The sequence below is a fragment of the Glycine soja genome, chromosome 20, assembly GCF_004193775.1.
Source record: "Glycine soja cultivar W05 chromosome 20, ASM419377v2, whole genome shotgun sequence".
In the NCBI taxonomy this organism is placed as follows: domain Eukaryota; kingdom Viridiplantae; phylum Streptophyta; class Magnoliopsida; order Fabales; family Fabaceae; genus Glycine; species Glycine soja.
Window position 1 is genome coordinate 13,002,830 of NC_041021.1, and position 17,343 is coordinate 13,020,172.

A 17,343-nucleotide genomic window follows, 5' to 3' on the forward strand; every position below is an offset into this window, starting at 1 on the left:
AAACGTGTTGCTGTGGGACAATTTATATATTGGTTTTGGAAAAGGAAGAACACGCTTCTGGAACCCTACCCCAACCCTAACTTCGAAGGCTAAATTTTATAGTTTAAAGCCAAGCCCAGAAAGGGAAACTCGGTTGAGTGCAAGAATGACGGCGAGATAAAGCATGGCCACCCAACCCATCCTCAAAGCCAAACCAAAATCGTAAAAACAAAAAATAGAATGAAGATGAGAACAGAAACAAAAAGCAGAAAATGCTCAGGCTTTGTGTAAAGAAGAGATGAAGAGAGAGGAAACATCTCAACGTGGCAGAAAAAAGGAAACACAGCAGGCAGGTGGCACAAAACCAAGCCAAAGCTAGACAAAACAAAGGAACAGGTGGCACAAAACCAAGCCAAAGCTGGAAGGGCATAAAATGACCAAAAAACCAAAAAAATGGACAGCTGTCAAGCTCTCAACTATGGATATTTTAGTATATTTCACATACTTCAACTTTAGTATATAGATATTGATACATACGGAAGCCATCTAACAAAAAAAAAAACCAAGAACAAGATTAAAAAGAAAAGCAAAAATGGTGAGAAAGCACTAAGAGGAGGTCTCCGATTGTGAACTTAAAGATAACAATTAAAACTTAACATTATATAATATGTAAAGATTGAAACTTATACATGAAAAAAAAAATAGAAGATTAAAACATAATAATTTTTTATATAATATTTAAATATATGTAAAATTGTATAAAATATTTAAATCTATGTGAAATTATAAAATTTACAAAATTAAAATATATAATTTATCAAAGTAATTATGCATCATCTATAAATCATGTTTATTTTTTAAGAGTTTTAAACTTGATGTGGGATGGTTAAAATTTATATATATAAGTTTTGTGGCAATTAAGACAAGCTACAACAAGAAATAATGTGATAATCAGACAGTTTATTAACCTGTCACTTTTTATTTAATGGATTGAGAGTTGGGTTAAAACATAAAACCGTCACTCCTAAAATTTTAATTAAAAAAAACATTTAATAGCCGACTATTGTTGCGTTTTTTAATTTTCGTTGTTTGCTACAATTTTTTGGCGCTGCAGAATGGGGCCCTAATTCCCGAATCGTGAACCTGCTGTACTCCTTTACTGCGATTCGTGCTCTCCTTTCCTCAGTAAATCGACATCGATCTCTGTTTTGAATTAGGTATTTCTCACTTCCTCTCTCTGATTCGTTCACTTACATCGCGTGTTAGGCTTTGCTTTAACCTCTTTAAAATTCGTGTTCGCTTATGTGATAAGATGTTTTCGTGTTTTTTTTTCTCTGATAATTTTCATTTGTAGATTGAGGTGCGTTTTTTGTGTGTATTTTTTTCTCTTGAAGTAGTTACATAGGTTGCAACAGTTGGTTCCCTCGAAAACCAGCTCTAACACAGAAAAAGAAAAGAAGAACTTGGCTGAAAACTTTGCAAATGATTCCTCTTGACCAGTAAATTGATAGCGATACGTATGTATAGGTATTAGGTAAAAGAGAGAATGGTTACTGCTAACATAATTTACAACAGAAAGCAAACCTATCTGACTTCCAGCTCATCACTAAACTAATTGCAACAGTATACAATTCATAGTATCCCCCCGCAAGCTAAGGATGGTAGATATCTAGCAATCCTAGCTTGGAAATGAATTTCTGGAAGTGAGAAGGGTGTAATGCCTTGGTGAAAACATCAGCTGTTTGATCCTGAGAAGTGATTGGAAGCAATCTCATCAATCCTGCCTAATTCTTTTCCCTCACAATATGGCAATCAATTTCTAAGTGTTTGGTTCACTTGTGAAAAACTGGATTAGCTGTTACATTCTCGGTAGTTATAAGGTTGGCTTGGTGCGAAAAAGAAGAAGGGAGGGAGGAAAAGGTCATGGATTCGATTACCCTCGCTAACAAAAAACTAACAATTAACAACTAACATTTGTCCATCAACTGATTTTGTGAATAGGGAGTAATCTTTTGTAGCTTGTGTGTGTCCAAGATTCATCAGCAAGCTGGATAATTTCAAATACCATTTGCGACTTGCTTGCTTTGAACCATATAGTGACTTCAAGAGCTTGCAAACTCTATTTTCCTCCTTACAGTTTACTCCTTTGGGCACTTCTATATATATATATATATATATCTTCTTCAAGGTGCCCATGAAGAAAGGCATTATTTACATCTAATTGGTGAACAAGCCAGTTTTGAGTAGATGCAAGAGCCAACAACGTATAGTAGTTAACTTTGCTACTGGTGAAAATGTATCAAAGAAGTCCACCCGTTCAGTTTGTGTGTGTCCCTTGGCAACCAATCTTGCCTTGTACCTTTCTATTGAACCATCCAACTTTCTTTTGATCTTATAGACCCACTTACTTCCAATGTGTTTCAGATGTGGAGGTTTTCTACAATTTTCCATGAACGATTTGCTTCTAAAGCTTTCAATTCTGCATTCATGGCATCAACCCAGCAGGTGTTTTGGATAGCTTGGTTATATGAAGAGGGTTCTGTAATAGTGTACACTAGCATGCCAAGTGGCAGCAGAAAAAGGTTTACAAGTGGCAGAAGTGCCAACAGAAGTATTATTCTGAGTACTATTTACAGAATCAGAACTAGAACTTGAGTAAACAGTAGTGAACACAAAAGACTTCGACTTGGGAAGTTGAAGCAAGTCAGGAAATTGGTAGAGAAATCTTGTTCCATCTAGCCTTTGAGAAGAAGTTCTTTAGAAACCTGTGATTTCACCAAACAGAAGGTATGGTGGAACTCAAAATAGACCAAATTGTCCTTACAAAACTGACTCACACTAATTGAATTTTTAGTAATTGAAGGAACAAAGAGCAAATTATTAAGAATGAGAGAAAACTTAGGGTTTAAAGGAGATGGAGATAAGGTTAGCACTGTGGAATTAATATCAATACCCTGCCCATTACCAATGGTTATCTGATCTCTGAACCTTCAAAAGGTGTCAACTGCTGAATGTTTTGAGAAACATTAGTGACATGATGGGAGGCACCAGAATCTGGATACCAACTGTTTGAAGGAGCTGAACCAGCAGTAGCAATTGTTAGCTTGAGGAGGAAGAGTTGCTTGAACTCCAGCATTATGCACGTATGGCATTTGAGGATAGTAGTAAGGAAAAGGAGCCATGATAGGCGTGTATTCCTGAGCAGAGGGAAGTTTTTGTGTTACAGCTTGCTGAGTGGAAGGTTGCTGAACTGAAGAGGTGATTTGTGTGTTTTCATAAGCCATGGGCTGTGTAGCAACATAATTTTCTTCATAGCGATGGTAGCAAAATGAAGCCTCATGACCAAATTTGTGACAAACTTGGCATTGAACATTTGCAAACCTACCACGACCATGGCCATCTCCTCTACTAGCATTGCTTCTACCTCCATAGTTACGTCCACCTCTACTAGAAAAAATCTGCTACCATTGTTTGAAACATTGGAATTATTATAATTCCCTTAAGTGAGGTGAGCTTGAGCGGCATCAACAATTTGAGTGCTTGAGCTACAACTGGAGGAACTTGGAAATTTTTTTAGCACTTGAACTGGTTGGACATAGGCAGTACTGTTAGAAGTTGAAGCTCCTTGGGAGAAATTAACAGCAGAGCTAGTAGAAGCCCCTTGAATCAAATTATCACTAATTTGGGAGTCAAGTTTCTGAAACCTATTAAGCCTAGCTTCATGACCTAGCAGTAACGTTGCAACTTCATTAATGGAAAGTGTTTCAAACTTACTGCAGATTAGTGTGGACTCATAATCCTTGGGTAGCCCCTCAAGAATAACATCAAGTTGCTCATCAGGAGAAATAGTGACTCCAATTGAACCAAGTGAATTAACAATAGTCTGAATTTGTAGCAAGTACTCAGATATAGACTTATTTTGCAACTGTATACTACAAAGCTCAGTTCTTAGTTGACAAGTTTTTGCTTGAATTAAAGAACGAAAGTGAGAATGTAGCCTATCCCATAGATGCCACGAGGTGTGACATTCAAGGAGCCTAGGAAGTACCTTAGGAGAGATCGTCGATTGAAGCCAAGACAGCAGCAACTGATCCTGTGATTCCCAAGCAAGGTACTCCGGAGAAGAGATTCCAAGATTGCGATCTGCTAGGGTTCTGAAACACGAAGGAATAGTAGGATTTACCAGAAAGTGATGAAGACGATGACCTTTCAATACAGGTTGAACTTGCTGACACCAAAGCGAGTAGTTCGAGTTTGTAAGTTTCGCCGAGATCACATGTGAGAAAGAGTAAGGCTGCAAAGACGAAGACGTTGCGGTTGCCGGAATCGCCTCCGTTGGAGTAGGGATCGATTGAAACGGTGTTGCAAACACTGGAGTCATCATTGGAAACTCTGTCGTTATCGGGAAAGGCTGAGTCGCCTTCGGAAACTCCGACATTGTCGGAAAAGGCTGAGCCGCCATCGGAAACAGTTGAGGAACCGCCGTCGCCAAAACGGTTGAGGAACCACCATCGCCGGTGTTGAAGCCATAGTCACCAAAATAAAAGAATCTGCGGAGCTGAAGAACTTGGCAGTGGAGGAGGAAGAGGTTGAAAATTATTTGCGGAAGCCATTAACAACACAAGGATCGAACAAGCTCTATGATACCATAAAAGGATTTCAGAATCGAAAAGAGAGAAAAAGATTAAACTAAAAAATGGAGTTTTTGATATTAACTAACTCAACTGAAAGTAGTTACATCTCTAGAATTTATACTAGCTAGAGCTGAAGGTTGTTACAACTAACAATAGTAACTGTCAACTAACCTGAGGTTAGTTGTGTAACTAACTCAGTTAACATAACTATCAACAGTTAAAAGGCAGAAAAGGAGTAATTCTGCTCCTATACTCTAATAATGTGTAAACTTTACCTCCTGATGTCTTTCCTTTATAAAATCTCTTACTGTCAGCAACATTTATGACAACTTGATTTTCATCTCCTTCATCTAACCCATTTTGTCTCTCATATTGTAGGACCATAGAAAACACATGATTCAATGGTGGCAGCGGGTCCATCAAAAGAATTTGCATTTTAATCACCAAATAACACTCATTCAACCCCATTAAAAATTGCATCACATAATCTTGTTCCCTGTATTTCTTCGAATCACAGTTACAATCAACCACAGGCCTGTAATTTTCTAATTCCTCCCAATAAACAGTGAGTTCTGTAAAGATATCAGTAACTGAAAGGTTACCTTGCTTGAACGACTACAATTCTTGTTGCAATTTGGTGACTTCCACTAAATCTCCTCGAGAGAACCTCTCTCTCAGATTCTTCAAAACAACAGTAGATAGTTCCACATGAACTATCTGAGCAACCGACGGCGAAATGGAATTAACAATCCAAGAATGAATCAGATTGTTGCATCTTTCCCAACCATCGTAGCTTGGATCAAATCGATCTGAAACCAAAAGAGATCAGCACACGCTTCATCAATTTCGCCCATGTGTGATAATTCTTCCAATTCAGCAAAGGACTCACGAGTGGAATCAAATGGTTTTCTCCTGGATAAACATAGTAGTGACTTGAAGGGTTTTGCATGGGATCTGTTACCTGACCGAATAGAACTTCAGAAGAGGAAGCAACACAAGGCAGCAGAGCTCACGAGCAGCTCTGATACCATAAAACCAGCTCTAACACAGAAAAAGAGAAGAAAAACTTGACTGGAAACTTTGCAAATGATTCCTCTTGACCATTCAATTGATAGCGATAAGTATATATAGGTACAAGAGAGAATGGTTACTTCCAACAGAATTTACAACAGAAAGCAAACCTATCTGACTTCCAGCTCATCACTAAACTAATTGTTCCAGCTCATCAACTAACTAATTACAATAGTATACAATTCATAATAACCTCTTTGATTGATCTGAAATGATTCAGTAAGATAGAGATCCACCACAGTTTTATTCATTTTCTTTTCTCATTTAATCTTTTTTAAGATCTAACTTTGTGCACATTTGTGTAATATTCATATTTTTCTCTTGCACTTTTATTGTTTACCTATTGGATTGAATTGTTGTAGGTTATTTGTGGAGTGCTTCTGGTGGTTTCTTTTTAGTGTTTTAAATTGTGCTTATAGTTATGTCAACTCTTAATATCATTGAAAATTGGGGATAAATGGGATTACAAAGCTATAATTGCGACGTGAGGTGGTTGTGGAGACCATGGAAACATTGATGATTAACACTTTTCTTTCCCTCAGTTTTTTTTTCTCTCTCAAATTATCTGAAGACTCTAACATAAAATAGTTTTTCAAAACTAAAAAACAAAAGAATGATCAAACACACCCTTGTTCTTGCATTCTATGCCTAAACTTCATAGCTCTTTCAAGTTGGATTCCTTGAAACCAAACCAAACACTAGACAAAGTGGATATATCCTGCCCTGTTTCTTGTTGGTCAGGTTTTACTCAATGCTATGCTATGCACTAGTTTAATTCTATTATGATTATGATAAGAAATTAGCTTTTGTATGGAAAGTAATAGCAGCATTATTTCATCATATAGAATGACTGACATTGATGATAAAATATTGTCATTTTCCTCTGTGAAACAATGAGAATAATTTTAAATAAAATATTCCAGTGCTAGCAGATGTGTAAGATCTACGATGTCTCACTAACTGAATGGGCATGGTCATGATGATGCCACCAAACAAAAAAGAATATTTATGTGGGTTAATAATTGCATATATTAATTATACATTATTGTTAAACTTAGGGAAATTAGGATGAAAACTGTGTGCTCTCCTCTGGAGAATTCTCATTTAAATAATAGGATACAATCTGATTTCTAGCCTTGAAGTTTGCTAAAAAAACTATATATGGTAACCTACAGTTGGGCTATGTAATTAAGGATATAATTACACAATTACAGTTATACAATCATACAAGATATGTTTTTTTTTTATCAGCAAAATAAATGTATTATATATATAGGATTAAAACAGTACCAAAGGTACTAATACAAAAAGGATATACAGTCCTTATATCTAGACACCAGAGATGAATGGTATTCTAGATACCAGGAGAACATCTAATTTGTTCTATTTGTATCACCCATTACATAAACAAAACCCTGTCTAATATTGCGTGACCATTGATTTAGATGGGTTGTGAAGTCTTTCTCGAAATGTCTAAGCCAAGTCCAGGTGAAGAAAATAGCTTCATCAAACAATCGATTAGCATCGAATTCTGCATTGGAAAATAACATTCTGTTTTTAAGCTTCCAAATAGCCCATTTTACCGCCAACCACCAATACCTCCACCTCTTGCCCCTTAATCCTTCTATCTGTATAAAGATATGCTGGAGAAAATGTTGTGTAGGCTTGAGGGGGAAGGCACATTTAATATTCAACCAAGACATCGATTCCCACCAAATTGGTTGGATCATGATGCAGTGGAAGAACAAATGAGATACCTCCTCCTCAGCATCTCTGCAAAAAGGGCAACGCATATCCTGAATCTGCATTTGTCTCCTGTGCAGATTCTTCTTTGTTGGTAATCTATCCCTTAACAGCCGCCAAGCAAAAACCGCAATCTTACTAGGAATTTTTATCTTCCATAATTCCTTCCACCATTTTTCTTGCTGACCTCTTGCAGTAACTTCCCAAATCAGATTATATGCACTGCGTGTCGAATAATTTCCTGACTGATCTCCTAGCCATTCCCACTCATCCGATCCTTGCTGCTGAATGTCCATGCCTTCTATCTCCCTTAGGAAATTGATGGCTGACTCAATTTCATTATCGAACAACAATCTTCTCCAAATGAATTGCCACTCCCACCCTGAATCTATATGATGTCCCAGCTGTCTGATGGTTTGGTTCTGCTGTGATGATATTAGATACAGTCTCGGGTATCTCTCTGCTAATGTTTGCTATTGCTGGCTCCACTTGTCTTCCCAAAACCTAATCTTGTCCCCACCTACAACCTTTCACCTCATGTTGCTTTGAATAATGTCTCCCTGATGTGAAATATTGAATGTTTGTTTTAAATCCCTCCACCACACAGATTGTTGTCCTGCCCTCCCTAGTTCATGAAAACTCCTCCACCCTCCATATTTCGACTCCAAAACTCTGGTCCATATCTCCCCCTTTTCTTGCATTAGGTTCCACTTCCACTTGCCAAGCAACGCAAGGTTAAAGGTGTCAATATCCTTAATCCCCAGACCACCTTTTTCTTTTGGCAAACAAACTTGGTCCCATTTAATCCATGCGATCTTTTTAAGATCTAGTCCTCCACCCCACAAAAATCTGCGTTGTATCTTTTTTATCTTTTCCACCATTGTTTTTGGAATCCTGAAAAAAGACAAGAAATAAATTGGGATTGATGTTAGTGCAGCCTGAATTAAAGTCACTCTCCCCCCCCCATGATATATATCTTTGCTTCCATTTTGTCAATTTCCTCTCATATTTGTGGATAATGGTATCCCACATTTGTGCTCGCCTTGGATTGGTCCCTATAGGTGTGCTGAGATACACAAAAGGAATAGTTAGCAAACTGCAGTTCAAATATTTAGCCGCATCATGCTTCCACTGATCAGATACCCCAAATGCTCCGAAACAGCTCTTTGCATAATTGATTTTTAGGCCTGAGATTAACTCAAAAGCCCTCAGGGTAGCCTTTTAAGCTCTCACATTATCCATACTTGCTTCTCCAAAGAATATGGTGTCGTCCGCATACTGTAGAATGCTTATGCTAACATTTTTGGATCCCACTGAATATCCTTTGTACAAATTTTCTGTTATTGCCCTCCTCATCAATCCTGACAAAGCTTCCGCTACCACATTAAACATGAAGGGTGCTAGCGGATCCCCTTGCCTAATTTCCCTTTGAGGAAGGAATTCATGTGTGGGACTTCCATTCACCAAGACTGACATTGAGACAGATTTGATGCATCCTTCAATCCATTTGATCCACAGTGAGTTAAAACCAAGCCTCCTTAACATATACAACAAGAATTCCCAAGATACCGAATCGTATGCCTTCTCAAAATCTACTTTAAATATAAGGCAAGGATTGTGGCTTCTTCTGGCTTCATCTATTACCTCATTGGTAATGAGTACACTTTGCAGTAAGTGTCTACCTTCAATGAAAGCAAATTGTGTTTCCTCTATGATTGCTGGCATGACTTTTTTGATTCTGTTCGCAAGCAATTTCACCACTATCTTGTACATAGACCCAATTAATGAGATGGGTCTATATTCACCCAAATGTTGTGGTTCTGATATCTTGGGGATTAAAGCTATAAAGGAAGCATTGCATCCTTAGGGAATGGCACCATTAGCATGAAACTCATGAATATAGCAAAAGATCTCAGGCTTTAGTGTATCCCAGAACTGCTTTATGAACTTAAAATTCATGCCATCAGGGCCTGGGCTCTTGTCACTACCACATTCCCAAACTGCATTTTGTATTTCTATCTCCTGGAATGGAGCCTCAAGCAAGGAATTATGTTGCTGATCTATGGTTTTGAAGCTAATACCATCAATCTTGGGTCTTTGAACATCTGCTTCTTGAAATCTTTTGGAAAAGAAGGTTCTGATTTCTTCCTTCACCTTATGAGGGTCATCTGTCCATATGCCATCAATGAACAGTCCTTTAATACAATTTCTATTTCTATTAGCATTCATCCTAATATGAAAGTAGCATGTGTTGCAATCACCCTCCTTTATCCATCTTGACCTAGATTTCTGCCTTAGCAATGATTCATGGGCTTGGGCAGTTATCCATAAAGATTCCTGCAGCTGCTTTCTTTTGAAGATTTCCTGGTCAGTCAGCTGTCTGTGCAGTGTGTCCTCCTCCAGCTTATTTAATTCAGCTTCCAGGTTCTGGACTTTTTTGAAGCTGTCTCCATATTGTTCCTTGTTCCATCTCTTTAGTCTGTGCTTCAGCCTCTTAATTTTTTCTTTTAATACATATGCTCCCCACCCTGAAACTTGGACAGAATTTCAACACTGGTGTACTACTTCCCTGAAAGATTTTTCTGTTAACCAGCAGTCTAGTATCCTAAAAGGTTTAGGACCCCAATCAACATTATTAGCTCTAAGTAGAATAGGATAGTGGTCAGAAAAACTCCTTGGCAAAGTAAATTGCACACTTTCAGGCCATCTGTCCCTCCATTCAGGGGATATTAGAAACTTGTCCAATCTGCTTCTAGACTCTCCATTTGGTCTAAACCAAGTGAATTGTCTGCCCAACGAAGGAACCTCCAGAACCTCCAAATCATCAATCCATTCATTGAATTCCTGTATACTGTTGTCTCCATATAGCCTTTCACATTTTCCAATTCTCTCTGTTGGATTCCTTATGCAGTTAAAATCCCCAAGCACACACCACAATCCTACTTGGGATGACTGTTTCAGCTGTCTCATTGTATCCCATAATATTCTCTTGTTGTGTATGTCACAAGGAGAATATATGGTAACAATGCATACTTTTTGTGCTTCTCTAATGCATTCCCCTTCCAAGAAGATGAAACCATTACCAATTACCTTATTTTGTAATTTGAATTCTGTTTCATTCCACAAGCAAATGATACCACCTGCTGAGTTGTTAGCAGGTTGCACCTCCCACATAACTTCAGCACTTCCCCATAGAGCTTGACATAATGACTTGTCAATTGTTTCTTTCTTAGTCTCTTGAATACTCATCATATGAGATTCTCCTTGTTAATCAATCTCCTTATTGCAGCTCATTTTACTCCCCTCCCCAAACCTCTAACATTATATGAAGCTATGTTCATGGATCATTTATCTTAGCTCCCAACCTCTCGGCTTCTGTCCTGTCTCTGTCCTCCATACTTCTTATTTTTTCTAGAATTCTGCTTTGCTGATCCTCTTTTGCATTCCCCAATGTCACCCCCAATTGTTGAATCATTTCCCACATGTTAATTCCTTCCTGGGCCTGTGCTATTCCCGTGTTTGCCTCTGTTATAATTATGTGTATCTATTGAGAGATTTTCTGTTGTTTAGCTTTCTTAGTTTTCCTGCTTAGCTTGTTGTAGAAGACAGCAGTATGGCTTGTCTTGTCAAGCTGTCCCTTTCTTCCTTGATGTATATATATGTTATTTTGAATGAAATAAAGTAAGCAAGTGAGAGAATAGTTCTTCCTCACTCTAGTCACAGCTTCAACTTGGCATCAGAGCTAAGTTCGTCCGCCGCCGTCCGCCGCCGCGCCGCCGTCGCCGTCACCATTTTTTTTCCGGCGACAAGCAGGGTTTGGTGCGCCTCGAAAAGCACAACCCAACCCCACAAGTCGCGTGACCATCAGGTCACTCACGCGCCGTCACGCGCCCTCGCCGTTCGCTGCCCTCACCGACGCGTGGCCGCCACGCGCCGTCTTCCCGGCGCCGGAATCCGGCCAGACCAGTGCCAAACGCCTCGTCGGCACGTCCTGAGGCCATTCCAGCCCACAGTTTTTGGTTTCGACACTCGGAACATGTCGACCTTGCTCATCTCTCCGTTTTCTCTTAGGGTTTTGTGTTCTTGAGTAGAAATGGCTTCGTTTGGTCCAGTTCTCTCCTTCTCCGGAACTCCAACCATCACAACAGCTAAACTCAACTGGAAAAATTATCTATCTTGGTCCGCTTCAGTGGAGCTGTGGTTTCTCGGCCAAGGTCACCATGACCACTTGGAGAAAGCTGCTGAGGAGGTTCCAATCGATAAAAGACCTGAATGGGAGAAGCTGGATGATCAGCTTTGTGCAGTTTTATGGCAATCAGTTGAGCCAGACGTTTTGGAGATCCTTAGATCATTCAAAACATGTTCTTTCTGGAAGAAGGCTCGAGAAATCTTTGCCAATGATATTCAGAGTCTGTTTGATGCAACCATGAAGGTTACAGCTCTCAAGCAAACCAACCATGATATGATTGCACACATAGGTAAAGCTCGGGCTGTAGTGGAAGAGTTGAAGAGGTTCCTTGTGGCTGACTCGCTGGAGGAAGTGAACAGAAAGCTGGATAAGTACTATATGGTTCTTATCTTGAGGAGTCTACATTCAGACTTTGATCATGTGCGTGATCAAGTCCTAGCTGGAGACCAAGTTCCATCGATGGACTCTCTCATCACTAGGCTGCTTCGTGTGCCTCATGCACTGAAAGAAGAAAATCCAGCTGAGGTAATGGAAACATCAGCCATGGTTGGATCTCGGGGGAGAGGGGGAGGTCGGAACAGTAGAGGAGGTCGCAGTGGAAGAGGTGGACGTCCTCAATGCACATATTGCAAGAGGATGGGCCACACTCAAGAGAATTGTTACTCCCTGCATGGCTTCCCTGACAAAGTAGCTCAGGTAACTCAGACAGAAAAATCAGAGTCTAAGTTCTCTGATAAAGAGTATCAGGAGTATCTGAAGCTGAAATCCGAGAAATCCAGCAGCCATGTTCCATCTTCCTCTGTACCATGTTATTCAACAGCATGTATTTCTCAATCTGTTGACGGTCCCAGTCCTTGGATACTTGATTCAGGTGCCTCTGATCATATTTCTGGTAACAAGTCCTCCTTTACATTCATTTCTTTTCCAAAAATTCCTCATCTTGTTACTGTTGCTAATGGCTCCAAAGTTGCAGCTCAAGGGAGTGGTCAAGTATCTTTATCTTCCTCACTGAAGCTGGATTCTGTTTTGTTTATTCCACAGTGTCCCTATAATTTAATTTCATTGAGTCAGTTAACTCGTTCATTAAATTGTTCAGTAACCTTTACCGCTAATTCTTTTGTTATCCAGGAACATGGCACGGGTCGACTGATTGGAGAAGGACGTGAATCACGAGGACTTTACTACTTGAAGTCCAACTTTTCTGTCTCCTGTTCAGCAACTTCAAATCCCAAGCTTTTGCATGATCGTCTAGGACACCCAAGTCTACCAAAACTAAAATTGATGGTCCCTAGTTTGAAGAATCTTCGAGTCTTAGAATGTGAATCTTGTCAATTAGGAAAACATGTTAGGTCATCCTTTCCACAAACTGTTCAAAGATGTAATTCAGCTTTCTCCACCATTCATTCTGATATTTGGGGACCAAGCCGTGTTACATCTTTTGGTTTTCGATATTTTGTAACTTTCATTGATGAATTTTCTAGATGTACTTGGGTCTATTTAATGAAAGACAGATCTGAACTTTTGCCTATCTTCATGTCCTTCCTCAATGAAATTGAAAACCAATTTGGAAAAACAATTAAGATTTTCAGAAGTGATAATGCCAAAGAGTATTTCTCTCATGATTTCTCTTCTTTTTTATCTTCAAAAGGCATTCTACATCAATCTGCATGTCCCCATACACCACAACAAAATGGTATAGCAGAAAGGAAAAATCGTCATCTCCTTGACACTGCACGATCACTCATGTTAGCTTCTCATGTTCCTACACACCATTGGGGGGATGCAGTGCTTACTGCTTGTTTCTTAATTAACATAATGCCTTCCTCCTTCCTTGATTCTCATCCTTCCTCAATCAATCCTCAGGCCATGGATCCTGTTACTTCTCATCCGTCTGATTCAGACTGGCCCATTGCCATCCGCAAAGGTACTAGATCCTCTCGTAATCCTCATCCTATCTATAACTTTCTAAGCTATCATCGTTTGTCTCCTTCATATTCTTCCTTTGTTTTCTCTCTATCTTCACATTCTATTCCTTCTAATATTCATGAGGCACTGAGTCATCCTGGATGGCGACAGGCTATGATTGATGAAATGCAGGCTCTTGAACATAGTGGTACTTGGGAACTTGTTCCCCTTCCTCCTGACAAGAAGGCTGTGGGTTGCAGATGGGTTTATACAGTTAAAGTTGGGCCTTGGACAGGTTTTGGGAAGATCCTTGGACAGCTGATGAAGTACCTTTAATGGCAAAATTCCCTAGATTATATCAGATTTCACGTCAACAAAACCAATTGATAAACCAGGTGGGGTGTGTCACAAATCAGGGCTGGGAATGGAAGTTCAATTGGAGGAGACCCCTTTTTGATTCTGAAGTTGAAATGGCAGACACTTTTCTGGGGGAGATCCCACAGCAACTGTTGGAATTTCACAAGGAGGATACATGGATTTGGAAATTTGACTCAAGTGGTTACTACTCAACAAGCAGTGGGTATAAACTGATATGGGGAGAAATAATGGGGGCTCATCAGAATTCAGAATTTTCGGAGCTATGGAAACTCAAAATCCCAGCCAAGGCGGCAGTGTTTGCATGGAGACTAATCAGAAATAGGTTGCCAACTAAGAAAAACCTCAGCAGGAGGCAGGTGCAGGTAAATGACATCCTCTGTCCTTTTTGCAGAAACAAAGAGGAAGATGCTGCTCATTTATTCTTCACCTGCAACAGCATTCTCCCACTATGGTGGGAGTCAATGTCATGGGTTAACTTGTCATCAGCAATGCCACAGCATCTCAGGGATCATTACCTTCAACATGGTCACAATGCTGCTGAAGGGAAAAAGTCCACAAGATGGAAATGTTGGTGGATTGCCTTGACATTCACTATATGGAAGCACAGAAACAAAATTGTCTTCCAAAGTGCCATTTTCGATGGAAGCAAGTTGTTGGATGAAGCGGTATAGAGATTGACATTCAGGCTGCTCTTCACATTGCTTCAAACCCAGTCTTCCATGAGAGGACCAAGCACATAGAGATTGACTGTCACTTTATTCGGGAGAAGCTATTGTCCAAAGAGATTGCCACTGAGTTCATTAACTCTAATGATCAGCCAGCTGATATTTTGACTAAGTCCTTAAGGGGGCCTAGGATTCAGTTTATATGTTCCAAGCTTGGTGCATATGATTTATATGCTCCAGCTTGAGGGGGAGTGTTATAATTATGTGTATCTATTGAGAGATTTTCTGTTGTTTAGCTTTCTTAGTTTTCCTGCTTAGCTTGTTGTAGAAGACAACAGTATGGCTTGTCTTGTCAAGCTGTCCCTTTCTTCCTTGATGTATATATATGTTATTTTGAATGAAATAAAGTAAGCAAGTGAGAGAATAGTTCTTCCTCACTCTAGTCACAGCTTCAACTGCCTCCTTATTGAAGTCACTGCTGATGTCTCTTGTCCCACTGTGAGGAGCATTGCTTCTACTGTCTGCATGTGTGTTATTTGCCTGCTCTTGATTGGCATTCACTTGCCCTTCCTGCCTTTGGTGTCTCCTTTGAGACCAGCTCCCACGAGAATACACCTGTCATTTACAGCCCACTTCATTGTTATTTTTAGGGGGGGTGAGGCCTAAATTAGTTGTAGGTTCATTTAGTAGAACATATGACAAGCCCAAGTTAGGCCCATATTGCATTGTGATCTTCTGTTGTCCCAAGCTGTCTCCTATTTCATGTGCCACGTCAGCTACATAAACTTCCTTCCCTTTTTTGTTGAGCTGTTGTCTCCTGCCCAGTCACGTGATGGTTGATGAAGTTGTTTCTGTACACCGCTAGTCTCCCCTTTCTCTCTCTGCCTATTTTCGTGAAAGGCACAGACCTGAGGCTCGTGGTTGTTGAGGTAGCTTTCCAAAGGTGAGATTTTTGCTGCATGCGCCTCGATGTTTGAGTTGACTGTTAGGTTGCCATTCCTTCCAGTCAATAACCGCGAAACTTCGGCATTATCCATCGGGTATCCATCCTCCTTCCAACCGGTGGTTAATCCGGTCGATATCTGCTCCCCGACGCCGTCGTTTGGCACGGTAATGTTGTGTGGGGGGTTGGGGCGTTGGTCCGTCGGCGTAGATCAAGGAAGCTCATGGTTTGCACCCGCAAACCTTGTCGGTCTTAAGAGTTCATCACCTGTGAGGCTGTCGGCGGACTCTATTTCCTCTGACGAGTCACTGTAGCTACTTCCTCTGATATGGTTCTCACAAGCCGTCAACCTGCACTCCTCGACGACATGGACCTTGAAGGTTTCGCCACCGATGTGAACTTCAATCACGTGCTTGATCGTCGGCGGACTCTATTTCCTGTGGCTCTCTGAAATCGTGTGTGTATGTCTCCTCCTTTGTTCTTTGTTTGTCTACCCGTGTCTTCCTGCGTTCGTCTCTCTCGATTATACTTGGGGATATTGACATATAGCTTCATACCTCCAATGACAATGCTATCTAGCTGCCTTGCCAATTGTTGTATATCTCGGACCCCTTTAAATCGAACAAAACCATATCTTCTTCCATTGTAATTCCTTTGATTGGGTATGAAGATTTCTCTTACATCACCCCATCTTTTGAATTGCTGCCAAAGTTCCCTCTCCGTGGTGTCGTCCGCAAACCTTATAAAGTAAAATGAAGAGATGTCTTTGTGATCTCTCCAGTTCACGACCATTGCCTTTTGTTGTACTCTTCCTCTGGTCTCGGCATATCCCCATTGGGATTCCTTTCCAAAGCTTACTCTGTTCCTCACATCTCTCTTACCTCTACTCCTAACTCTTACCCAACCAGTGTCTCGCTCCTCTCTCTCTTCTCTCATTCTCCCACATATACATGGTAAGGTATACAAGATATAACGAAAGATTTTGAGAGATGAGAGAGAGGGATAGTGAGAGAGACTATGAGGGTTTGAGAGAGAGAGACATAGGGACAGAGAGAGAGAGTGGGTGGGAGAGGGTTAGGACCAGAGGCCGAACAACAGCGGGAGATAGAGTACATCCTACGGGGAGCTCACGATGGATAAACCCAGCAAATTTAGGAAGAAACCAGCAAGTTCACACTTCGAACTGGAGGGATAAAAAGGATATATCCTCCTTCTACTTCACTCGATTCTCAGATGAGATCACGGAGAAGGATCTGTGGCGGCATTTCAGGCAGTGGGGTGACGTGAGAGAAGTATTTATACCTAGCAAAAGGAATAAGAATGGAAGGCGGTATGGATTTGTTAGGTTCAAAGGGGTTCATGATACGCATCAACTAGCAAAACAACTAGACGGACTTCTCATCGGGGGGCTGAAGATGTATGTGAACATACCGCGGTACAGCAGAGAAGGGCCAAGGCAGTGCGTCACGGGTAACAAGATTTGCGACCGAAAGGAAAGCAACCCTGAGGTAGCCGTTCGCAGCCATAGACAACACCACATAAACCAGGGCTCATACGCTGAGGTTCTGAGAAGGAATGTGGATATTGAGAGACCACGAGTGCTCCATAACAGCCATCTCCATGGATATCAAGCTTCCATGTTCTCGGTCCATTTAACCTTAGACCCCGATGACACTGGTTGAAGAACGCCTGGGTAGGGCGATTAACAAACCCAGCTTTGTTCGACAGAATTGAAGACGAGATGCTATGGGAAACGGGACTAGATATATCACCTAAGTATCTAGGTGATGATCAAGTTTTGCTACTTGGACTCACCAACAGAGGAGCCGAACAACT

General features: G+C 40.4%; 3 protein-coding genes across 12 annotated transcripts in view; 2 read left to right on the forward strand and 1 right to left on the reverse strand.

Moving 5' to 3' along the window:
- Positions 1-1,042: 1,042 nt before the first annotated feature.
- LOC114403483 (proline-rich protein 36-like) overlaps positions 1,043-17,343 on the forward strand; it is a 32,922-nt gene continuing 16,621 nt past the window's right edge. For 5 of the 10 annotated variants that reach the window (XM_028366490.1, XM_028366492.1, XM_028366493.1 and 2 more), the window contains exon 1: positions 1,044-1,196. The gene's annotated coding sequence lies outside the window, so the exon portion shown is untranslated. Of the gene's footprint in view, positions 1,197-4,991; positions 5,745-17,343 lie in introns of all 10 variants that reach the window. The other 5 variants (XM_028366494.1, XM_028366496.1, XM_028366497.1 and 2 more) reach the window with 2 other exon arrangements.
- On the forward strand, positions 13,857-14,570 carry LOC114401877. Its single transcript, XM_028364454.1, has one exon. The coding sequence runs from the start codon at positions 13,857-13,859 to the stop codon at positions 14,568-14,570; it is 714 nt and encodes a 237-aa protein (XP_028220255.1).
- On the reverse strand, positions 15,913-16,443 carry LOC114401878. The gene has a single exon (XM_028364455.1). The coding sequence runs from the start codon at positions 16,441-16,443 to the stop codon at positions 15,913-15,915; it is 531 nt and encodes a 176-aa protein (XP_028220256.1).

Excerpts from the sequence above, each read along its gene's own strand:
- LOC114401877 (XM_028364454.1), top strand. The coding sequence starts at position 13,857 with ATGGCAAAATTCCCTAGATTATATCAGATTTCACGTCAACAAAACCAA.
- LOC114401878 (XM_028364455.1), bottom strand. The coding sequence starts at position 16,443 with ATGAGAGAAGAGAGAGAGGAGCGAGACACTGGTTGGGTAAGAGTTAGG.